This window comes from Leopardus geoffroyi, chromosome D1 (genome assembly GCF_018350155.1).
Source record: "Leopardus geoffroyi isolate Oge1 chromosome D1, O.geoffroyi_Oge1_pat1.0, whole genome shotgun sequence".
In the NCBI taxonomy this organism is placed as follows: Eukaryota; Metazoa; Chordata; class Mammalia; order Carnivora; family Felidae; genus Leopardus; species Leopardus geoffroyi.
Window position 1 is genome coordinate 89,689,522 of NC_059329.1, and position 20,079 is coordinate 89,709,600.

At 46.2% G+C, this 20,079-nt stretch overlaps 1 protein-coding gene across 3 annotated transcripts in view; it reads left to right on the forward strand.

Annotated features, from left to right (window-relative positions):
* The window catches only part of TRIM44 (tripartite motif containing 44), a 113,449-nt gene that overhangs the window by 72,402 nt on the left and 20,968 nt on the right, over window positions 1-20,079 (forward strand). The window contains exon 5 of one of the 3 annotated variants that reach the window (XM_045484982.1): window positions 15,863-16,443. The exons of the other annotated variants lie outside the window; for them this stretch is intronic. Coding sequence (XP_045340938.1) covers window positions 15,863-16,115 — 253 coding nt within the window. The 3' untranslated portion in view covers window positions 16,116-16,443. Of the gene's footprint in view, window positions 1-15,862; window positions 16,444-20,079 lie in introns of those variants that run through there. 3 annotated transcript variants of the gene reach the window in all.

Below are 20,079 nucleotides of genomic sequence, written 5' to 3' on the forward strand. Positions count from 1 at the left end.
TGGGTTCAAAGGATAATTCTTGTTTTCTCCTCCCTCTCCAACGTGCTTCTGCCCTTGACTTCACCTTCTCAGCTAATGGCATCATCATGTCTCAAGGCAGTAACTTAATAATATTCAATATCTCTCTTTTCTTCACACTCCATATCCAATTAGTCAGCAAATCCTGTCAGATTTGCCCTCAAGTATACATCAGATCCAAGGACTTCTCACTACCAGCCCACCTCCTGTTCCAACCAGATCCTTTCTCTCCAAGAGTCCCCCTGCCTTCCCCTTGTCACCATCCTTATCTGTCCTTCCCCTCTACCTCCAACTGCATCCTTCACATAGAGCCAAGAATGATCTTCTGGGATGTGAAGATCATGCGGTTTTGTCCACTCAGAGTCCTCCAGTGTGAGTTCTGTCGTGTCTGCAATTTGCCCCAGAGTAACTGGGGGAAAGGGAGCTTGTAGAGTCCCACAAGACGTGGCTCCCACCTGCCTCTCTGGCCCCACACGCCTGCCGCTCACCCCGGGCTCGCTTTAACTACACTGCATTCTTACCCTTCTTCAAACAGTTGTGACGTGTGGCATTCCTTCTGGCTTCAGGGCCTCTGTGTGGTGTTCCCTTCTGCCTGAATGTTCATCCCCAGATCTTCACACATAGCTCACTCTCTCACCTTATGTAGGCCTCTGCCGAAATATTACCTCTTGAGACCTCCATTCCTTACCCAGCTTTGGGTTTCTACACATACTTATCGCTACGTGAAAATATGGTATGTATGTAACTTATTACTTTCTTCCTCACTATACAATAAGGGTCATAAGGGGAAAAGCCTTGCCTTTCTCACCACTGCATTCTCAGTGCCTAGAACGCTCTAGGCACACAGTTAAGTTTTTTAATGAATAAATAGCTGTGCAGAATCCACGTTCTGAGTTGTGGTGGGAACCCTGGTTTGGAATAGGAAACCCTTAGATTCACTCGAAGGCATTTTCAGTCTATCACCTTGGCAGGCCATTCACCATCAGCTCTTACTGGTGAGTCTGCTTTTGTTATCCACAAAACTTCACAGAATGAGCATAAGAAGGTCATAGAATCTGGAGTGGGAGGAGTAGGTGGAGATGAAGCGACCAAATGTGTATGTATCCTCTGAAAAGACGTGGAAGAGAAAGCCCTTATGTGTCTTTCAGAGCTCTTGAGCTCTGTACCCATAAGGCTTGGCAGAGACTATTCTGGCAATGCTAAAATCGTAAGCCTAGGCCCTCTCATTCATCCTCAAACCCTGCCTAAAGAACACCAAGCCAAAGGGTTCCCAAATGACGATGCAAAATAATGCTTGTGCATCATAATTTTTGCTTACAACCCACTGATAACTAAAGTATCTAGGGGCAGTTTTCCTTACACGGGGCTACCTTAACAATGGGAAAATCTTCTCTTGATTATATTCAGTCTTATTTTGTTTCTCTGAACATGCCCGTGTTTAAATAGATGAGTAACACTGTCACTTCTCAGACCAGATCTAACCTTTATGCGGTTTGGAACGAGAAGGCCTCATCCTCTGCAGCTACCAAATTGATTTAAAGGAACTGACCCTCCTGTCGTAACACTGTGTGTCGACACCACAGGGGACTAGGACTCCTTTCGGAGACCCATACCCTGCTGTTTTTCTGCCCCTGGACACTCAGCCTTAATGTGGTGTCTGATTCCAACCTCCTTCTCCTCGTACCTCCTCTAAGGGGCCGTCTCGCTCACCCTCCGACCGATATAGGCACTTGTCATCCTGAACCATTTCTTTCTCACTAGAAGCTGACTGGTAATGCAGTGAAATTTCTAGTTACTGTAAGTTGTGCTGACACTTTTAGCATGAGTCTTGCGGCAATGAAGGGCCTTACCAAATAAATAAAATCTAGTTGTTCACATAAAAGGACGGGGATGGTTTGTGGGTGAAGAGGAAGGACTGGACTGTTCTCAGAGCCTAAGCTGCTGCTTCTAGCACCCCAGATTGAGGGGAAGAAGTTTAGATGGGGAGGAACCGTTAACCTGCTTCTGCAGCAGGCCCTGGAGGCAGCCTGATGGCTGGGGACACATTGTAGTCCCAGGAGGAGTTTCAGGAGAGGAAGCTGCCTCTCAAAAGTGGGGAGCTGAGAATCCTGCCTTCCTCCTCGAGCTTTGGGTTCTTTTGTTCTTCCTGACCTGAATCAGATTACAAATGTTGGATCTAGGTCAACGTAATAGTAACAGTGTAATAGAATCCACTCACTGAATACTTAGTAAGTGCCTAGTAAGCACTAAGCGCTCTGCCTGTGTGTAAACATTGCCCTGAGCCTTCAGGCTTGGCGTTAGTGGTCATCTTTCGGGTGCATAAAAGAGAGCTAATTAGTTAGTTAAGAAGTTCTCGTAAAGATGCGCCAGTAAGTAAAGAGCACGGGCAACAGTCAGCCTCCTTACAGGCCTCGTGGAAACACCATTCTGGATCTCGTGCCACCCTCGTGGCCAGTGTCCGGGCCACCTCTTCAGCAGCAGCTTCTCTTGCCGTCCCTCCAGGGCTCGGCTGTTACAGAGACTCCGCCATTGTCTGCTTTTTACCCTGTACCGCGTCTACCCTTCCTTCAGGGCCCAAATCAGTTCCTTCTTTTGAATCCTCCTGTGGTCCTCCAGCTTTTATGGTTCACTTCTGGACTTACCACTTTCTCCCCTGTTTTGTAATCACGTGTGTGCTGTGTCACACCAACAGCCTGTGAGCTTTGGAATGGCAACGTCTGTACTTTATTTTTCTTTCTCTCAGGAAGTCGTAGCAGGTCTGTTACACTTTTCGCTAATGCTATACCTGAGCAGGATTTTGCCACGTTCCAGACTGGGAAAGTGACTGACCAGGACTGGTGAGCCCTTGGCCATCCCTTGGATGATGATGATCATGGCCATAATAGCTGACACTGATGGAGGGCTTACTGGGCGCCAGGCACTGTTCTGAGGGTGTTATGTGTCATGATTTCGTTTAATTCTTACAACAGCCCCTTAGGGCTAAAGGCTGCTACCGTCCCCATTTTCCAGACGAGGAAAATTAAACATGGAAAGATGGAATAATTTGTCCAAGGTCACGCAGCCAGTAAATGGGAGAGAACTAAGGTTTGAACCAGAGCCATCTGGACACCCACCTGTCTTGATTGCCTTCTCAAATCACCACTGTAGGCTTGCGCTGAAATAAATAAACAAAAATTTTCAATATTTAGCAAATAAATATTAAGTAAATGAAATTTCTCCCATGCACATCTACTCGAATGAGAGGTTTTAACCTAATTATTCAAGGCTAGTTCCTTTGCTGTTTGCACCTAAAGCTGCACACTTCCTCTGTCTGCTGTGTTTCAGCTTCTGGGAAGGGCAGCGAGGCGGCAGGGAGAGCTTTGGAGGGAGTAAACTGTGTTCCCAGGACTGTGGCAGAAGAGCCCCTGGAGAGGTTTGGGCAGTGCTCTTTTCCTGTCCTTGGCAAGTAACAGGCGACAGAGGTGCTAGCATGACCGTAGCCGCCCATTCGGCTTCAGACCCGTGTGCCTTGTGCATGATGAGATTGGAGAACAGCAGCCTATCTGAGCCAGCCCCCGTGCAAGCTGCTGTCTGCAAAAGCAGGGGCGATCTCAGATGTATCATCGCAAGATAGTTCCTAAAATAAACAGACTTTTTGTTCTGACTCCTGCTTTTCCAGCTTAGGCCTGGCTGTTTCCTCTTTCTTTTTTTAAAACAATCTTTCTAGAAGGCATTTCTCTTCCTTCCTGCCTTTGGGTAATAGGGCTGACATCTGGGAGGAAGGAAGTGATCGACTCCTTCAAAGGTTATATCTCCACCAGACCCGAAAGTTGTTTAAAATTAAGTTGTGGCCTCTGGGGCTCTGAGTCAAGGTGAGCAGTGCTTGGGCCAGACTTCTGACTCCCACGGGGCCAGAAGAGAGAAAGTGAGCTCTTGCCCTGCATCAGCCATCGTCAGTCAAGGAAACAGGTCTTTACTGAGTCTTAACCAGGTGCTTAGGCTTGTGGTAGCATGCGGGTTGCTTACAACCAAGAGGAAATGGGGAGGATAGTCAAGATTGGAACATACGAAGTAATTAGACAACAACAGTGAGATAATACAGACTAAAAACCAAATGTGTGTTTTAGACTCTCACAGTTTTAAGAGTTCTTAGAATCAGCAAGATATACTCATTAAACAATTACGACCTTGGGATCAGAGGTTCTGGGTCTGAATTCCTAGCCTTATACACCTAGTGCCTGTATAGCCTAGTCCTCTCATTTAAACTCCCTAGGCTTGGTTTTCTCATCTGCAAGATGGAGATGCTAATAGTGTCTAAAATATGGTTGCTGCAGGATTAACGAGATGATATATTTACTCAGTTAACAAAAAAGCGCTGTTGAGTGCCTTCTTTGTGCAGGGCAGTGTCTAAGTATATGGAGTTTGCACATGTCCCTGAAATCCCAGTGGCTACAACACAGGTGTTTATTTCTCTCTCATAGTCTGTGTCCATGGGGGATCAGCTTTAACTCTGCTCCCTTCTTCATTCTAAGGCCAAAACTAAGGAGCAGCTCCCATGTGGAACATGCCCGCAAAGGGAAAAGAGCAATGCCAAAACCGTGCACCCCACCCCTGTAGAGCAGGGGGTCACCGTTGGGGCAGTTCACAGAGTGATTTCAGACGGAGAGGAGAGTCCTGATGGCCCAAGCATTGTTGCAGTGATCTAGGTCCTGATGGCCCAAGCATCGTCGCAGGGATCTAGGTGAAAGATCTCGAAGTTCTAGGCCTGGATAAGAACAGGAGCGGTGGGGAGAAAAGGATAGGTGGGGCAGCATGGGCTGGGGAGGTGGAGAGGACGTAGCAAACGACTGTATTTGAGGAGTAAAGGAGGAAGAGGGAGCTAAATCGGGAGCCCTGGCTTCCACGTCTAGCCCTGCCACGACTTCCTCACATAAAGTCAGACAAGTTGTTGAGCTTTGCTGGCTTGCGGTGCTGGAGTGTGAACTTTAATAAAAGGGGAGACCTGAGTCTGATGTGACCCCTGAGGTTCCTTCCAGCTCTGTCCCTCTGTGGCTCTACGACTACAAGGTCTTTGTCTTAGGAGGCCACAGACTATGGGGACCCAGGCTGTTGGCAGGGAAAGTTGGTTTGGAAAGGAAGACGTTGTGAGAACTCCAGTTTGCATGTGTCTCAGCCCGCTGGGTTCTCTGCCTTCCACTGTGCCTCTCTGCTCATAATCTTCACTTTCTCCTGGGCTTTGTTGTGAATCCAAAACAAGAGATAGGATTTCTTTTTTCATCTCCAAAGTGGGATCTGTGGACACACAGGGCCTGAGGTCGTGGGACTTATGTAGCCATGTGTACAGTGTTTCTCCAGTATCTTTGGTATCCTGGCATCTTTATACGCTTCTTCCAGCATATTTCATCTTATGAGAACATCTTCACGATGTCAGCCTGGGGGTCTGTTTGGGGAGAAAACTTACTGCCTCCTCCCCCATATATCCTCACGGTGAGAAACTTCTGCCAACACTTCCTCTTGAGGGCATGCTTCTGCCTCCCTTAGCTTCTACTGGCCCCTGCCCTTGGGAAGAGGGGTAACTTGTCTGACTGGCAAGAGTCTGGCGGTCATTTGGCTTTTCTTCTGTGTTGTGCAGGGCGAATATGTTAACAGTCACTGCACTGAAAAGACAACATGGCCATATCTTTCTCTCTTCTCTTTTGCTTTCTCGGTTCACCTGGTTCAGGCAGGATGGGGATCCCTCGCTCTTCTGCTCTCCTTTGTGGTAAGCAGATTAGGAAGGAATTGCCTCTCAAGGACACAGATAGGTCTTTGTTCCAGCTTCCCTATCTGTGGTGACTAGATGAGTGAGTCACTCCTGCCCTGCAATTCAGGTAACTTTGAGATAGTGGCCTGGTGGCAGGAGGCACTTTGTGTAGCCTCAGACACAGGTCCATCTCAGGCAGCACGGAGCTTTATTAGTTGGGTCTCCATTAACAAAAGTAGCACCTTGATGGCAACTTAGCTCCTTAAGTCCCTGCTGTCCTTGTTTGAAATGAGAATACAGTGAAGAAGCGGCACCATGACCTTCCACAGAACACTTTCTGGCATCATATCGCGGTCGGTAAGGGCTTTCAGACCCCCTTCCTCAGCTTTTCCAGTGGGCAAGTGCAGCTGTTAGAGAGGGGACTGCTCGCCACCGTGCATCACAGCAAGTAGTGTGTTTATGAAGCTGAGTGGCCATCAGCCAATGTCTGCTTGACCCGGAAGCTGTGCTTCTAGGAAGCTTAGTCCAGCTCTGTATCTGGCATTTTAACCACTTCAGCCAAAATGCTGAGTTTGCTACTTTTTTCATGTGGTCATTTCAGTTAAATGACTACTTTGATTTTTCAGTATTGACTTTATTGTGCAGTCTAAGTTCACCAAGGATGACAGTTGTACCTAACAACTTTGAGGTTTTTAGCCTCTTTCCTATCCCTAGCACCAGGCAGTGTTTTGAAATATGCCTTTTAACTGGCAGATATTTAAGTCCTGACATGATATTGGCTATCTCATGATTTAAGCCCTTGGTAAGCATTGTGCTTTATTCCGTGAGAAGAGAGTTTTGCCAACGTTCATCCTTCTGATTCTAAAAAGAGCATGGACATAATAGAAATAAACTTGGCATATTTCGAAGCTCTTTTGGGGGCCTTTTCACCTTGGAACTTTCATTCATTCATTCATTCATTCATTCATTCATCCATTCGCACATTCTCTTCCTCTCTGTGCAATGTAAAAGAAGGAGATTAGTTTCCTTTTAACGGTCTCCTCCTCTTTCAGCAGTTCTGTGTTGTAAGCACAGCTTCCTAAGTGAGACTGTTGGTAATGAACAGAACCACCCAAACTAGTTCAGACAGCACAGCCGGCTTCGGCAAGGACGTGGGGCATTTCACAGAACCCAATTGAAGGAAGTCTTCCTGTGCCTGGTGGAGACGGGAGTGTCAGCTGGTCGAGACTCTCTGTCTCTGTTCTTCGTCCCTGTCTTCTTCCTGCCTCACCTTCCACCTGACAGAGCAGCCTCCTGTGCTTGCTTCTGTCCCTCCTCTTCCCTTGTAATTTCAGCTCGCCCTGGTGCCACTGTGGGCCCAGCTGTATGGCAGTTTTCTGATGCAGGATTCAGTATTGCCTCATCACAGGTCTCAAGAGAAGACCCAGCTAGTTCATGTCTATTAATTATCTGCCCTTGAGTTAGGTGGTCGTACCTCACCCAGACAGCTTCAGTAACAAAGGGGGTGGGGGGGGAGGGGAGGACGTGTGGTTTGTAGGGCTTCTCCACAGGAGGGGGCAGGGCAGCAGAGTGAGTTGGGGAAGGGAGGCACAATTGAATGAAATTCTGCTATGCTCCCCTAGAGAGACAAACTAGTGCATAATGTAGGATGACAATTTAGCTTTTCCTAACACGGTTTTTGATAATTAGACAACAGAGTGCCCATCGCAGACAAGTTCCATTTCTTATTCACCTAACTGTTTCACAGAATGAAACACTCGACCAACATATGGTTCCTAATGGCACGCCTGTCTCTCATTTGCTGTGACTTCTAACAAGCCAGGGTATATGAGAAAAACTGTGAATCTGAAGTCACAGGAGTTACTGCCATCTCTTGCTAGTTTGGTGACTGTGAACTAGCTCCAACTTCTTAGATTCTGTTCCCTTATTCACAGAATGGGGTTGACTTGCTCCTCACCAGCCTCTCTGGGTGCTCTGTGAGGAGCTCATGGTAAACGTGTGTTGGATAATTTTGTGAATAGTAAAACACTATACAGATGAGTTCAGGTATTAATAAATTATGTTAGAGATGGGAACAAAGATACAGTTTTTTGTTTGGCATTTAACATGAGGTGCTATGGAATAGACCGTCTGTAATTTGCTTACCCAAGGAAGGTCGTGGCTTTAGGCAAGATCCCTAAACATCAAGTTTCTGGCTCTCCACCTTTAAGTCTCAGGGCTGTCGTGAACCACTTGGAGTTCGTTGGATGAAAGGTGTAATGAGAGGTAATAGGTGTATGCTTCTTCATCGGTGTGCATATCATCATGGTTCCTGGTCATGATAGAGGGCCTTTTGTTCATTTCGGAGGTGGAATTGTTTTAATCGTTATAATGGTATTACATGGACTGTTATCTGGGGTGCTTTTATTATCTGGGTTGCTTTTAATTAGATGGTGATGGTGAGGAAAAAAACGTGGATCACAAATTATTTCCATTTTGCAAACAAGTAAAAGAAACAATGAGTCGTAGGTCACTCAAGTAGTAAGTTGAAGAGCTAGGATTCAGTCCAGTTCCATCTGATTCAAATTCCCACATTTTTCTATGTGTCACTGGCACCAGATCTTAGAGCCCACTTTAATCCAGTGATTTCTCATGGGGGTTCTCAGATCCAAGAGGATCTATGAAGATAGAAATAAAATTGTAATGGGAAATCTTAACATTTAACTATAACAGGATTTTGAGTTATGTTAGCTATTTCCCCTCCTTCTGACCTAATTTGTCAGTTATTGATTATTTAATTAATACAAGAAAACTAATTAAATTTTCAAAAATGCTGTTTGTTAGACAAAGAGTTTCAGATTCTGAAGCTCCTGAAAGGTATATAGGGGTCATTGGTGGTTAAAAAGATTGTGAAATATAGTCTAATCCAAAGACTGCAAACTGATGAGTCATCAGCCAAATCTACCCTAAGGAAGTGTTTTGTTTGGCTCCTAAAGTATTTTTTATGAATACTTTTATGAATTACTGATGAGCATTTAAAACTTGGACAATTTTACCTCAAAAACCCACAATTTTTAAAAAAATTTTTTTAACATTTTATTTTTGAGAGATAGAGCGTGAGTGGGGGAGGGGCAGAGAGAGAGGGAGACACCGAATCCGAAGCAGGCTCCGGGCTCTGAGCTGTCAGCACAGAGCCTGATGTGAGGCTCAAACCCACAAACAGTGAGATCATTACCTGAGATGATGCCAGATGCTTATTAACCAACAGAGCCACCCAGGCGCCCCAAAAGAAAACAGATTTTTAAAGCTTCTTTTGGAAATTCAAAAGTTCTGACAATACTAGATCCATATTTTTCCATGATGTTGACCAGCTGGCTTCTTAGATAGGCAGGTGCTTTCCAATTTACCAGTGTTCACCTGGCCCAATTTATTCATTTGTTTTGTGCCTTGGTCTTTTTTTTTTTTTTTTATAAGTTTATTAGGGAGAGAGAGAGAAAGAGCATGAGCCAGGGAAAGGACAGAGAGAGAGAGGGAGAGAATGGATCCTAGGCAGGCTCCGCACTGTCAGCACAGAGCCCAACTTGGGGCACGAACTCATGAACCATGAGATCACGACCTGAGCTGAAATCAAGAGTTGGACACTTATCAACTGAGCCACCCAGGTGCCCCATGTGTCTTGGCCTTCTTATGCTGCTATTTTAAGGTCTTTCATGCCCACTTGTCTATTTGGCTCTACTATGTCTTTGACAACAGGAACCACATTGTCATCTTCAGTTCAGCAAACACCATTGGCATCGTTTGGGGGTTGGGAATGAAAAGAACAGTAAAATGGAGGTCCTACCCTGAGAAATATCACAGCTCGGCATCGTCTCTTTTTAATTCATTAAAGTACCTATCACCTTGGTATGTACAAAGTGCGGGTTCAAGACCTACTTGCTAGAATATGACCTCAGAAAGACTGAGGTCAGAGCACTGACCTGCCATTTATTGCCCACTTAAGCTATTTAAGTAAACTCTTCGGCTGCAGTTTTCTGGTCTCTTAAATGGGGATAATCTTGGTGCCTGTGGGGTGAAAAGCAGATTGAATGACCTGATGGTCATCAGGGGTTAGGCATGGTGCCTTACATTTAATAACTGCCAGTGTATGGTGACTCTGATTACTAGGGTTAGACATGCAGTTGGCACTCAGTTAATGCTTGTTGAATTAACAAGCGAGTGGGCGGAATAAAGTGTAAAGAATTAAATGTGTTTAAACAGGCAAATAGCTGTCAAGGATGATGTCACCAAAAGTGTCTCTAGCAGGCCTGGAAACCACAGATTTTTGATGGCTTTGAATGTTCTGGTTTTAATGAGCCTAGAGAAAGCGCATGTTGTGGCAGAATCAGCACCCAAACTGCTGTAAAACACATTTATAAGCTTACCTCTGTGGAATAATATCAATCCCAGGTTAATACAAGGTGATACAAAGTTGAGAAGAGAGGAATAAATCTCCAGTAATCTTGCAAGGTAGACTTGTGCTTAGTGTTTTGAGAATGTACCCAGGACTTCAGAGTTGGCCTGTAGGCTAAGACTCCCCGAAACAGCAGGTTGACATTATCTCTGTGAACAAGCATCGTGGTTGCTAAGGTGACGGCCCGAATGGGAAGAAGCATTAGGCCACTTTCCCAGGGCTCCTGGACTGCTTGCTTCTCTTTTTCACAGCCTTAAGGGACAGGCAGAGGGGAATGGACTTATTTACTCTGTGTTATTACTGTCTCATATAACTGTTACACTGATCCTGTGAAACAGTTTATTATACAGATGACAAAACTGAAGCTCAGAGAGATTAAGAGACACGTTCCAATTCTCATACATCTTGTAAGCGGCAGGACAGGACTCTGGCTCTTTCCATAACCGCACAGAGCCTCTCAGAGCCAACCTCACCATCTCTAAGGGTTCACTCTGGCCACCCAACCCATTCTCATCCCTGCTCCCAAAAGGAAGCTCAAGTAAAGGCCAGCAAAGTAGATTTACTAAGGGAATACACACTGCTCAGTTTCTTCTTACTCATTTTCCACGCATGATTATTTAGCACCTACATTATGCCAGGAATAGCTGCTGTTGCAGAGGATACAGGGTGAACAAGCCAGATAAGAGGAGGTCCCTTCCTTAACTCTAGTGGGAAGAGGCAGACAAAAAACCAAAAACACTAGTAAACCACTAAATAAAATAACTTCAGATGTCAGTATTAGGAAAGGAAAGAAGGGATTTGATTGAAAAGGACTGGGGAGAAGACACTACTGTAGATAAGGTGTTCAAAGAAAAGCTGAGGAGGTCACTTCTGAGCTGAAAGCTGGCTGCACAAAGGAGCCAGTCAAGCACAAATGGGCGTGGGGAGCGTTGCAGGCAAAGGGAACAGGAAGTTCAGATTAGAGGCTGGCCTCTGGGGACTGTCACAGGAAGACCACTTCACCTTTTAGACTTTTTTTTTCTTTTAATGTAATGTGCTTAACAGTGGAGCAATGTTTCTGATTTATAATTTGAATGACAATATTATATTATTTGATATTATTTTTCTAGATATTTCGGCAGTGCGGCTAGTAAACTTACTTTAAAAAGCCTGTGAGCTATACAAGTCAGGGACACAAGCTGGCTTTGTAGGAAGAAGAAACCTCTGTTTCCTGGCAGAGACCCACATACCTTAGGCTCTGCCTGGGCAGTGGCACACTGCATTCAGGGATGGTAAGGACCCAGATATGGCAGGACCAGGGGGAGGCCTCCAGGAGCCCCGGTCACACAGACGGCACTCGGACATCTAGGAAGGGAGCCGTCGGATGATGAGAACACTTATTTTGGTACCAAACGAGGTCATTCCCGGGATGTTTTTGGTTATCCCAACGGGTAAATTCTAAAACAACAAGGAAATTAAAACAAAAAACAAAAAAAAAACTTTTTTTTTTTTTAGGAAAGTGTGGACTAAATACAGAGCATAAAATAATTTAGGAAGTAGAAGGAATGCCATGAACTCAAAAAGGTTCAAGTGGAATAACTTCCGAAACATTAAGAATCACTGCCTCGACCAGTGCGTTCCCAGCCTCTACACCCTGAACGTAGTAATAGGAATTAGAAAGCTATTTGCAGCGTTTCAGGAATATGAATGGCTAATAAGGTTAGACAGGCTATCATTCACTCTGCGCCCTTTTCGGTCACTCTTACATTGGTTCCTTCCGTATTGCAGCAAATCCTTAATGAGTTATCCACTGTGTGCCAGGTAGTATGCGAAGTGCTAGGAAATTTTTTAAATGACTAAAATAAGAATCCTTGCTGTGGAGACATTTTAAGCGTCTGGAGAGCAAAGGGACAAGTAAATGGATCATTACAAAGCACTATAACATGTACTGATAGAGGTGTTTATGGAGTGCTTTGAGAAGTCCACACAGTGGGGCAAATGCTAGCCATAGGGTCTTGGAAAGCTTCCTAGAGGAGGGATCACTAAATCTAAGTTTAAAGGACATATATAAATTAGCCAGATGGGTCGAAGGGAACGAAATTCTTGGCAGTGGAAGGATCATATACTTAGATGCAAGGCTTTTAATTCTCTAGAGTGCTTATGCATTGTATCAGAATTGTGTTGGGCTTTGAGTAAAACTCTGGTATCAGTAGCTTAAGCAAACAGACGTTTATTTGTCGCACGTATTACGTTTGGAGGGAAGTGACTGCTGGCTTTGGTTCAGTAGCTACTGATACCAGTCTGCCACATGTCTCTGAGGCTCCCTGGACTTGTTGCCATACGATCAAAACGGGGCTATGGCTTTGGGTATCATATCTGTGTTCAAGCATGACAAAGGGGTCAGAAAAACGGCCATGTCTGTCTTAATCAGAAAAGTGAACATCCCCCACCCAAAGCAGAAGACGTACTCTTCTGCGTCGTGGGCTTAGACCAGGCTACATTTCCCCTGCCTCGCCCTGCAGTGTATGCACATACTTAACCCTTCCACCCTCCAGAGTGGAAACCAGCAAGGGAAGCAAGTTAGCAATGACCAGATCAACCAAACAGTGCTCTGCCAAACACATTTCATTTTACTTTTCCTCATGATAAGCTCAAGAGTAGGAGAAGCAGGTGTTCTTGGCTCCACTTTACAGAAGAAGAAACTGAGATCGTGAAATCACAGAGCTGTACCTTTATTTAGCAATAACAACAACAGCAACAGACGAGGGCTGATGTTGATTGTGTGCTTATTACACACCAGATTATGCGAAGCACTTTACATTGTTCTCTCATTTCGTCCTCGCAGCCCCAAGAGGCAGGCTCTCCTTACTTGATAGATGAGCAGTCTCAGGTGTAAGATGTTGACATAACCTGCACAGGGTCACAGAGCTAGCCTGGAGCAGAGCCGGGATTCCAGCCTCAGTCCTTCTGATGCTCTTCTTGCCTCTTCTACCTGGAAACTCTCCGAACTTTCTCCCCGTGGATCCAGTAAATGTGCCATCTCACTGACATTGCCCAGAGCCCTTGAAGCCATCCCATGCCCCTGTTACTCTTGTTAATTTATTTGAGCCACTCCTGTTTCTTCATTATTGCCTTTATGGACAGAGAATCCAGCAACACATTATTTCAAATGTTCTGCCATTATGAATGCATTTCCTTTCATTGTAATAGCACCGACCATAATGAGTACATTTTGTATTCGTGCAGATGTCACTGGTGTTTTCGATGCTCCATTCTAATTTATGTTGGAAAATGAATACTTAAAGTATTGCCCAGGCTCCCATTACTCCAGAGGAAATGAGGGACACCCGGTGTGTATGCATATGTTTTTGCATTCATGCAACAGATAGAATGTTTTGGTCAGAATGAATTGTGTGCCTGAAATGAGTCTGGCCCTTTCCTGGAAGGACACACTGGAGGTAATTTGCTGTGCCTATCGGCGAACCTGTGCAAGCAGGTTTCTCTATGAATGAGTGTCTGGGCCTACTGAAGGGACACAAATTATAGTCAGATTTTGTTAGAAAGGGAAGAGGGAAAGCTTAGCTGATTGAGGGATCCAGGTCCTGGGGTATCCCGAGAGCTTGCCTTCATGTGCACAGCCTGCAAGGTTGCTGGTGTGTTCAGTGCCAACAAATCACCCCATCAGCCAGCCACACACTGTTATAGCCTTTTTGACATTGGGGGTGAGTAATGAGACAGGCCCACTGGGGAGCAGAAGGTGCTTGGTTTGGGGCTAGTTGTGTGAACTGATCCTTACCTTGAGAGACTATCTGTGAGGTGGAGGGATGATGATAGGCATAGAGTATGAAATGCCAAATTGTGGTAGAGTGTGGCTTCTTTTTGGAGAGAGGCTGAAGTATTCAGCTGTCCAAGAAATGGTTTCCCTACGTTTGAGACAATATGTGGGCCATAAGTCTCTAGACATTGGACCTATCTGTTGGGGATACTTAGGGTGGTATCTTTTCAGATACATCTATGCCAAACATATCCTTTCCAAGGCTTGGTATTGAGGTGGTTACAGGGCACCCTGGAAGATAGCATGTGAGCCCCATTATTAGGAATCTTCATTCAGGGCTTCTAGGAATTCAAAAGAAGCTGACTTGGTGGTTTACAGAAGAGTAGCCTAAATTTCTGTCAAATCCCACATTTTTATATCACACCTATTACAGTTGCCCTTTAGTAAAAGTTGTGTGCTCAGTTTAGGACTCCTGACGTCATATACACATGTATATACAGTATGCACATAGATTGGGGGGTCTGGAAATGTTTTTCTTCTAGCAAAAAAAGGAAAGACCCTTTCTAAAATTTGGTGTGGGGGAGAGCAACATTTTTATATCTAAGTGATCTTAAATCTCACTAGCTTCTTATTGCTAAAAAAGAAAATCTATCAGAATCTAGACTGTAGCATTTCAATGTTTGTCCTTTTCTGTTTCATAGGCAGTGCTTTCCCCTCCAAGTTTCTGCAGCCTTAACTTTTGCACAATTCATCACCTGACTCTTCTGTCAATACTTAGAACACAGACTCGAAAGAACTAGTTTTTCCAAATCTTTCTAGAAATATGAACCCAGAGAATACCAGTGCAGTAATCTTAAAGAAGTTATTGTTCTCTACTTCTTTGATGACAAAAATCTACTAACACTGTCCTCTATGGAAAATTCCGTTTTACAGGAAATTCTGTTGGACCAAATACATTATTCAAACACGAATGTACCTTGGGGCGCCCAGGTGGCTCAGTTGGTTGAGCGTCCGACTTTGGCTCAGGTCACGATCTCATAGTTCATGGGTTCGAGCCCCATGTCGGGCTCTGTGCTGACAGCTCAGAGCCTGAAGCCTGCTTCGGATTCTGTCTCCCTCTCTCTCCACCCTTCCCCTGCTCACACTCTGCCTCTCTCTCTCTCAAGAATGAATAAACACTTAAAAAAGAAAAAAAGAAAACACCATGAACGTACCAGCTCTGAGTTGCATCTCTGAGTCCCACATTCTCTATTATTACAAACTCAAATGCCCATACTGCTCGCTGCATCCTCTCCAAGAACACAGCAGGAGGCAAACACTTCAGAGCCACAAGGCTGGGCAGTCTGCCCCATTGCTCACCATTTCCTCAGGGGTGGTGACTTGTTTTTTTGTTTTTTTTGTTTTTAGTTTTTATTTATTTTTTGAGAGAGAGAACAGGAGAGGGGCAGGGAGAGAAGGAGAGAGACAATCCCAAGCAGGCTCCACGCTGTCAGCGCAGAGCCCGACATGGGGCTCGAACTCACAAACCGGGAGATTGTGACCTGAGCCAAAATCAGGAATCAGAGGCTTCACTGACTGAGTCACCCAGGTGAGGGGCAGTGATTTCACTTCTGCCCTGGGGCGGGGTTGGTCTGAAGGGAGTGCAGGAATGAGGGTGCAGATAGAAGCTGCCTCCTAGGGGCGCCTGGGTGGTGCAGTCGGTTAAGCGTCCGACTTCATCCAGGTCACGATCTCGCGGTCCGTGAGTTCGAGCCCTGCGTCAGGCTCTGGGCTGATGGCTCAGAGCCTGGAGCCTGTTTCCGATTCTGTGTCTCCCTCTCTCTCTGCCCCTCCCCCGTTCATGTTCTGTCTCTCTCTGTCCCAAAAATAAATAAACGTTGAAAAAAAAAAAAAGAAGCTGCCTCCTAGAGCAATGGCTTCACGTCTCCTCCTCGGACAGACGGCAGAAGAAGTTGCAGTTTACCACCAGAGCGCTTTGGAATCTGAAGTGTAGGAGACCGAAGCCCAAGAACCTCTGGGTCAGAGGTGTGCGCCGCTGTGGGGCCAGAGTGAGGAGCAGGGGTGAGGACACAGTATCAGCCTCGTTCTCTTTCAGTTCACTGCTACCTGCTCGGTTAAGCTGGCGGGCAAGCCCGGGAAGCAGCCTGAACTGCTCTCTGGGGGAGCTGCTCATCTTAAGAGAGTTCCTCTAGCAAATGTGCCTTCAGGGGACCATATAACCAGATGCAGAGCCATTTGCGTTAATTCATCCTACACATGTCTTTTGCCTCCTGAAATGTTCAAGGTTCCTGCCATATGCAGACACAAGCGTCTGGTCTCTAAATAGCTGTGCGCGTAGTCCACTCTAAGATGATTGGACAGCAGGGGGACCGGCCCCACAGAGACTGTGGCTCCCTCTTCCCTGGACTTAAGTTGTCTGTACTTCCACTGCCATCCTTTGGTTACAGTTGTCCTTAGCTGTGTAACAAATTCAGGGTCTTTACGTTTTTCCTCAACAACAAGTGGCACCTACTGAGTGAGAACAGGTGGACACCAAATCTTTGTATTTTCTAAAACTGTTCACTGAAATAAAGCAATTTATAATAATAGCCATCATTTATATGGACCTTGTGCCAGATACAATGTTGAGGGCTTTAATAAGGTATTTTATTTAGTGCTCACAACTACTCTACGATGTAGGGGTTCTTGGACCCATTTTACAGGAGGGTATTAAAACGCAGAGGGGAAAGTGACTTTCCCAAGATTCTAGTATCTACTTACTTCAGAACCCAGTCCTTCCCTTTCAGATGGTTATTGCCAACTAGAAGAGTGAAGAAAGATGTCATCAAAGAGATTCTGTTAGCCCACTTAAGATAGATAGGTTTCCTCTTACTTTAATCAGGTGGATAGGAAAGGCCATGGTGCTCTATAGACCCAGAGCTAATTAACCCAGGGGTGACAGGTACCAACAGGTAGGTCAGCACGATGCACACCTGGCAAGGGTCTCTGCCCCGCCCCACATTCTTTTTGGTGGGAAGAACATTGGTTTTGCAGTTGGGCAAATCTGGGCCCCAGATGTGATCAAGTCACTGGCCTCTCTGAGTCTCAGTTTTCCACATCTGTGAAACAGGGCATCATAATGCCTTCTTCTCAGAGATGTGGTCCAAATGGGATGGGAGAGTGTGTGTAGCTGCCAATTGTAATGCATGCTCCTTGGATAATTTTTTTAAAGTTTATTTATTTATTTTGAGAGAGAGGGAGCTCAAGCATGGGGGGGGGGGGGTGGGGAGGCGGTAAGAGAGAGAGTCCCAACAGGCTCCACGCTCCTCGTGGAGCCCAACGTGGGGCTGTCTCATGACCGCAAGATCATGACCTGAGCTGATATCAAGAGTCAGACGCTTAGCCAACTGAGCCGCCTAGGTGCCCCTCATTAGAAAAAAAATTTTTTAAATACATGGTTGCTTAAAATGTCATTTTACTGTGTGTTAACAGACTGTTTCCCAGGCACCCTGAAGTGTTTTGGCCCCCGCAGGAGAATGGTTGCGATCCAGTGCTCTGCAGTTTCCCCAGAGGCGGGTTCATTCTTCAGAACCAGTTCTAATTTTTATGGCCTGTTTTTCCCTCCAAGGTGGGAGGTCGGCTGAAGCCTTCCCTCCTGCCCTTTCTATCCTATACCCTCCCTGAAGAATTCTCCCACCTCCCTTTTGTGATTTCCTTAAGTGCTTTTAATGGCCGCTTGACACTAGAAAGATATTCCCAGCAGGCACTCCATCTGTAATGGCTGCTGGCTGCCTGATGTGAACTTGCGGCTGACCTCTGGGAGAGCAGTGGGGGGTGAGCAGGGAGTCAGGCTCTGCTCCAGCAAAGCAGGGTGGTGGGTCCCTGAGCAGCTGGCAGGCAGCTGGAGGAATGGCCGCAGACATTTGCTTCACACCTTTGCCACCTCTCTCCTGCACGTCCGGAAGTGTCCTCGGCAGAGGATTATGGTATGGGTAGACTCCCACATTCTTGACACCAGCCACAAACAAAGCAAAAACAAAAACAGTGCACAGAGGGCTGCTGGAAGAACATTTCCGCGGTGGCTCTGGGTCGGCGCTGTGAGGAGCGGTGCGGTGTCCTCAGGGTCATCTGCAGTCACCAGCGCCAGCCAGCCATTATTCCACTGCCTGCCACCTGGGGGCCCACACTGCCTCCCACTCTTTTTTAGCCTTCTAAATATGACTGTCTTCGTCAAGGGGAAGGTGATGAGGTGCAAGAAATGGAGGAAAAATGCAAATCCCTTGTGTCTTCATTTCGCAAATAGACACACAGCTGCTAAGCAGGGTTGTAAGCGTTTAGTCATAATATGTGCCCTCGAGCAACAGCTCACTGTCTAGAGGAGAAAAAGCCAAGTATCATACGGGGTTAATACCACCCCAAGAGACACGTGTGGTGGCCAGCGACCAGTGCCGGGGAAACAGATTTCACATTAAGTCGTGTGTGACTCTCTTGTACCTGCTGGGCTGTGCCCTAAGCCACACAGCCAGGACTTTATAAAGAGGCTTCTGTGCCCACCACTGTTCACAGCCTCCTTCCTGACCTCTCAGCCCTGCTCACCTTGTCCACTCCCGAGCCTTCCTGGACCTTCTGAAGTTTGGACCTTGTAATGGATTGTCCTGTTCATGGACCTGGCTCACGGCTCACGGCTGTCCCTCTGCCCCTCTTGCCAGCTCCAACCCTTGCCCTGCGTCCGTGGCAGTTGTTCATGCATATTTCCCCACGCAGGCTGCTCCTAGGTCTGCTGGTCTCACCAGCCCCTGGGATTCTACATTTGTACCACCCCCCACCCCCCTACCGTGAGCAGGGTCACCGCCAAGTCCCAGGCTCTGTGAGCCCGAGAGCTGAATGCTGAATGGTCTGTGCAGGCCAGAAGGGTCGGGACACCCTGCATGGAAGACGTAGCCTGGAAGGCTGGTTCTGATTTGGGCAGGGAAAGGGAGAGGATATTGCTATTCCAGGCTGGAGCAAGAGAGGCCCTTGTTATGACTTGTTAACAGCTGTTAAAGCCGTCAGTGTGAAGGAGGAGTTTAGAACTGGAGCTGCCACAGAGATTTAAGGATTATCTGTGGATTTCAATGCCATTACTGTTCTTTACTGGAGGGCAAGGGAGGGGGGAGGTTGGAATGAAGGAGAAAATAAAGCCTCTAGTGCAGAGTTATGTCAGATTCATGGAGTTTTACACTCCTCCCCCAGACAGTTTTTGCATTCCTATGGTGGGCCTGATTTGAGAGTCTGGTCTTAACCCCTGGCAGGAGTGCCCTTTATAAAGCCTTGATATGACCGTTCATTCCAGTTAAGATGAGTAAGAGCTAAGTGGGTGATCATCTTTTCTTTAACATGGACCGCAGTTCCCGCCGTGGTTGCTAGGCCCCTACAGATAATCTCACCCCATTTCCAAAGCCTGGTCTCCCATCCTCTCCACTGGACAGGAAGAGGCATGTGATTAGCCACCAGAGTCCTCCGGCCCAGCAGGGCTCCAAGGCCTGTCAGACATCAGATGACATCATAAGAGCAACAACAAGAGGCAAAGGATGGGTTAACCTCATTGTGGCAGACATTTTACAACATCTACGCGTGCCCGATAATGACACCGTATACCTTCAACTTGCACGGTGTTACGTGTCGATTATATCTCGATAAAGCTGGGGGGGGGGGGAACCAGACTCCAGAGAGCTTGGGGAAGCAGTTTGGGAAAGCACTGTCTTCCAGCTGAGCATAAAGCAAGTGGTTCCATAGGCTCTGCTGAAACTCTATCTACAGAATTGTCATTTTTTTAACCTTTTTTTTTCTTTCTCGTGTATATTTCAGTCAAGGGCCCTAAAAATAGTTTTTAGAGAGGAGTGGCTTTATTGTCTCACAGCAAATGTTTTTTAATTTAAAAACAGGCCCTGAAAGAATTCTCTCATCTTTTCCCCAAAGTGGTTAGCTGGCATATTTATTTCATTGTCATTCCCTCCCTCCACCCCTCAGTGCCGGGCGGAGTGAAGATCGCAGTGGAATGTTTTAAACAGTGAGTGGGTGAGTGGGCGGGGAAAGCACAAGCTCTCTACACTTCCTGGTAATGTCTCATGCTGGTGTAGAAGAGCCATCAGACATGTGTACTATCCTATACAAAACAGAATTCTGATTGGGACGCAG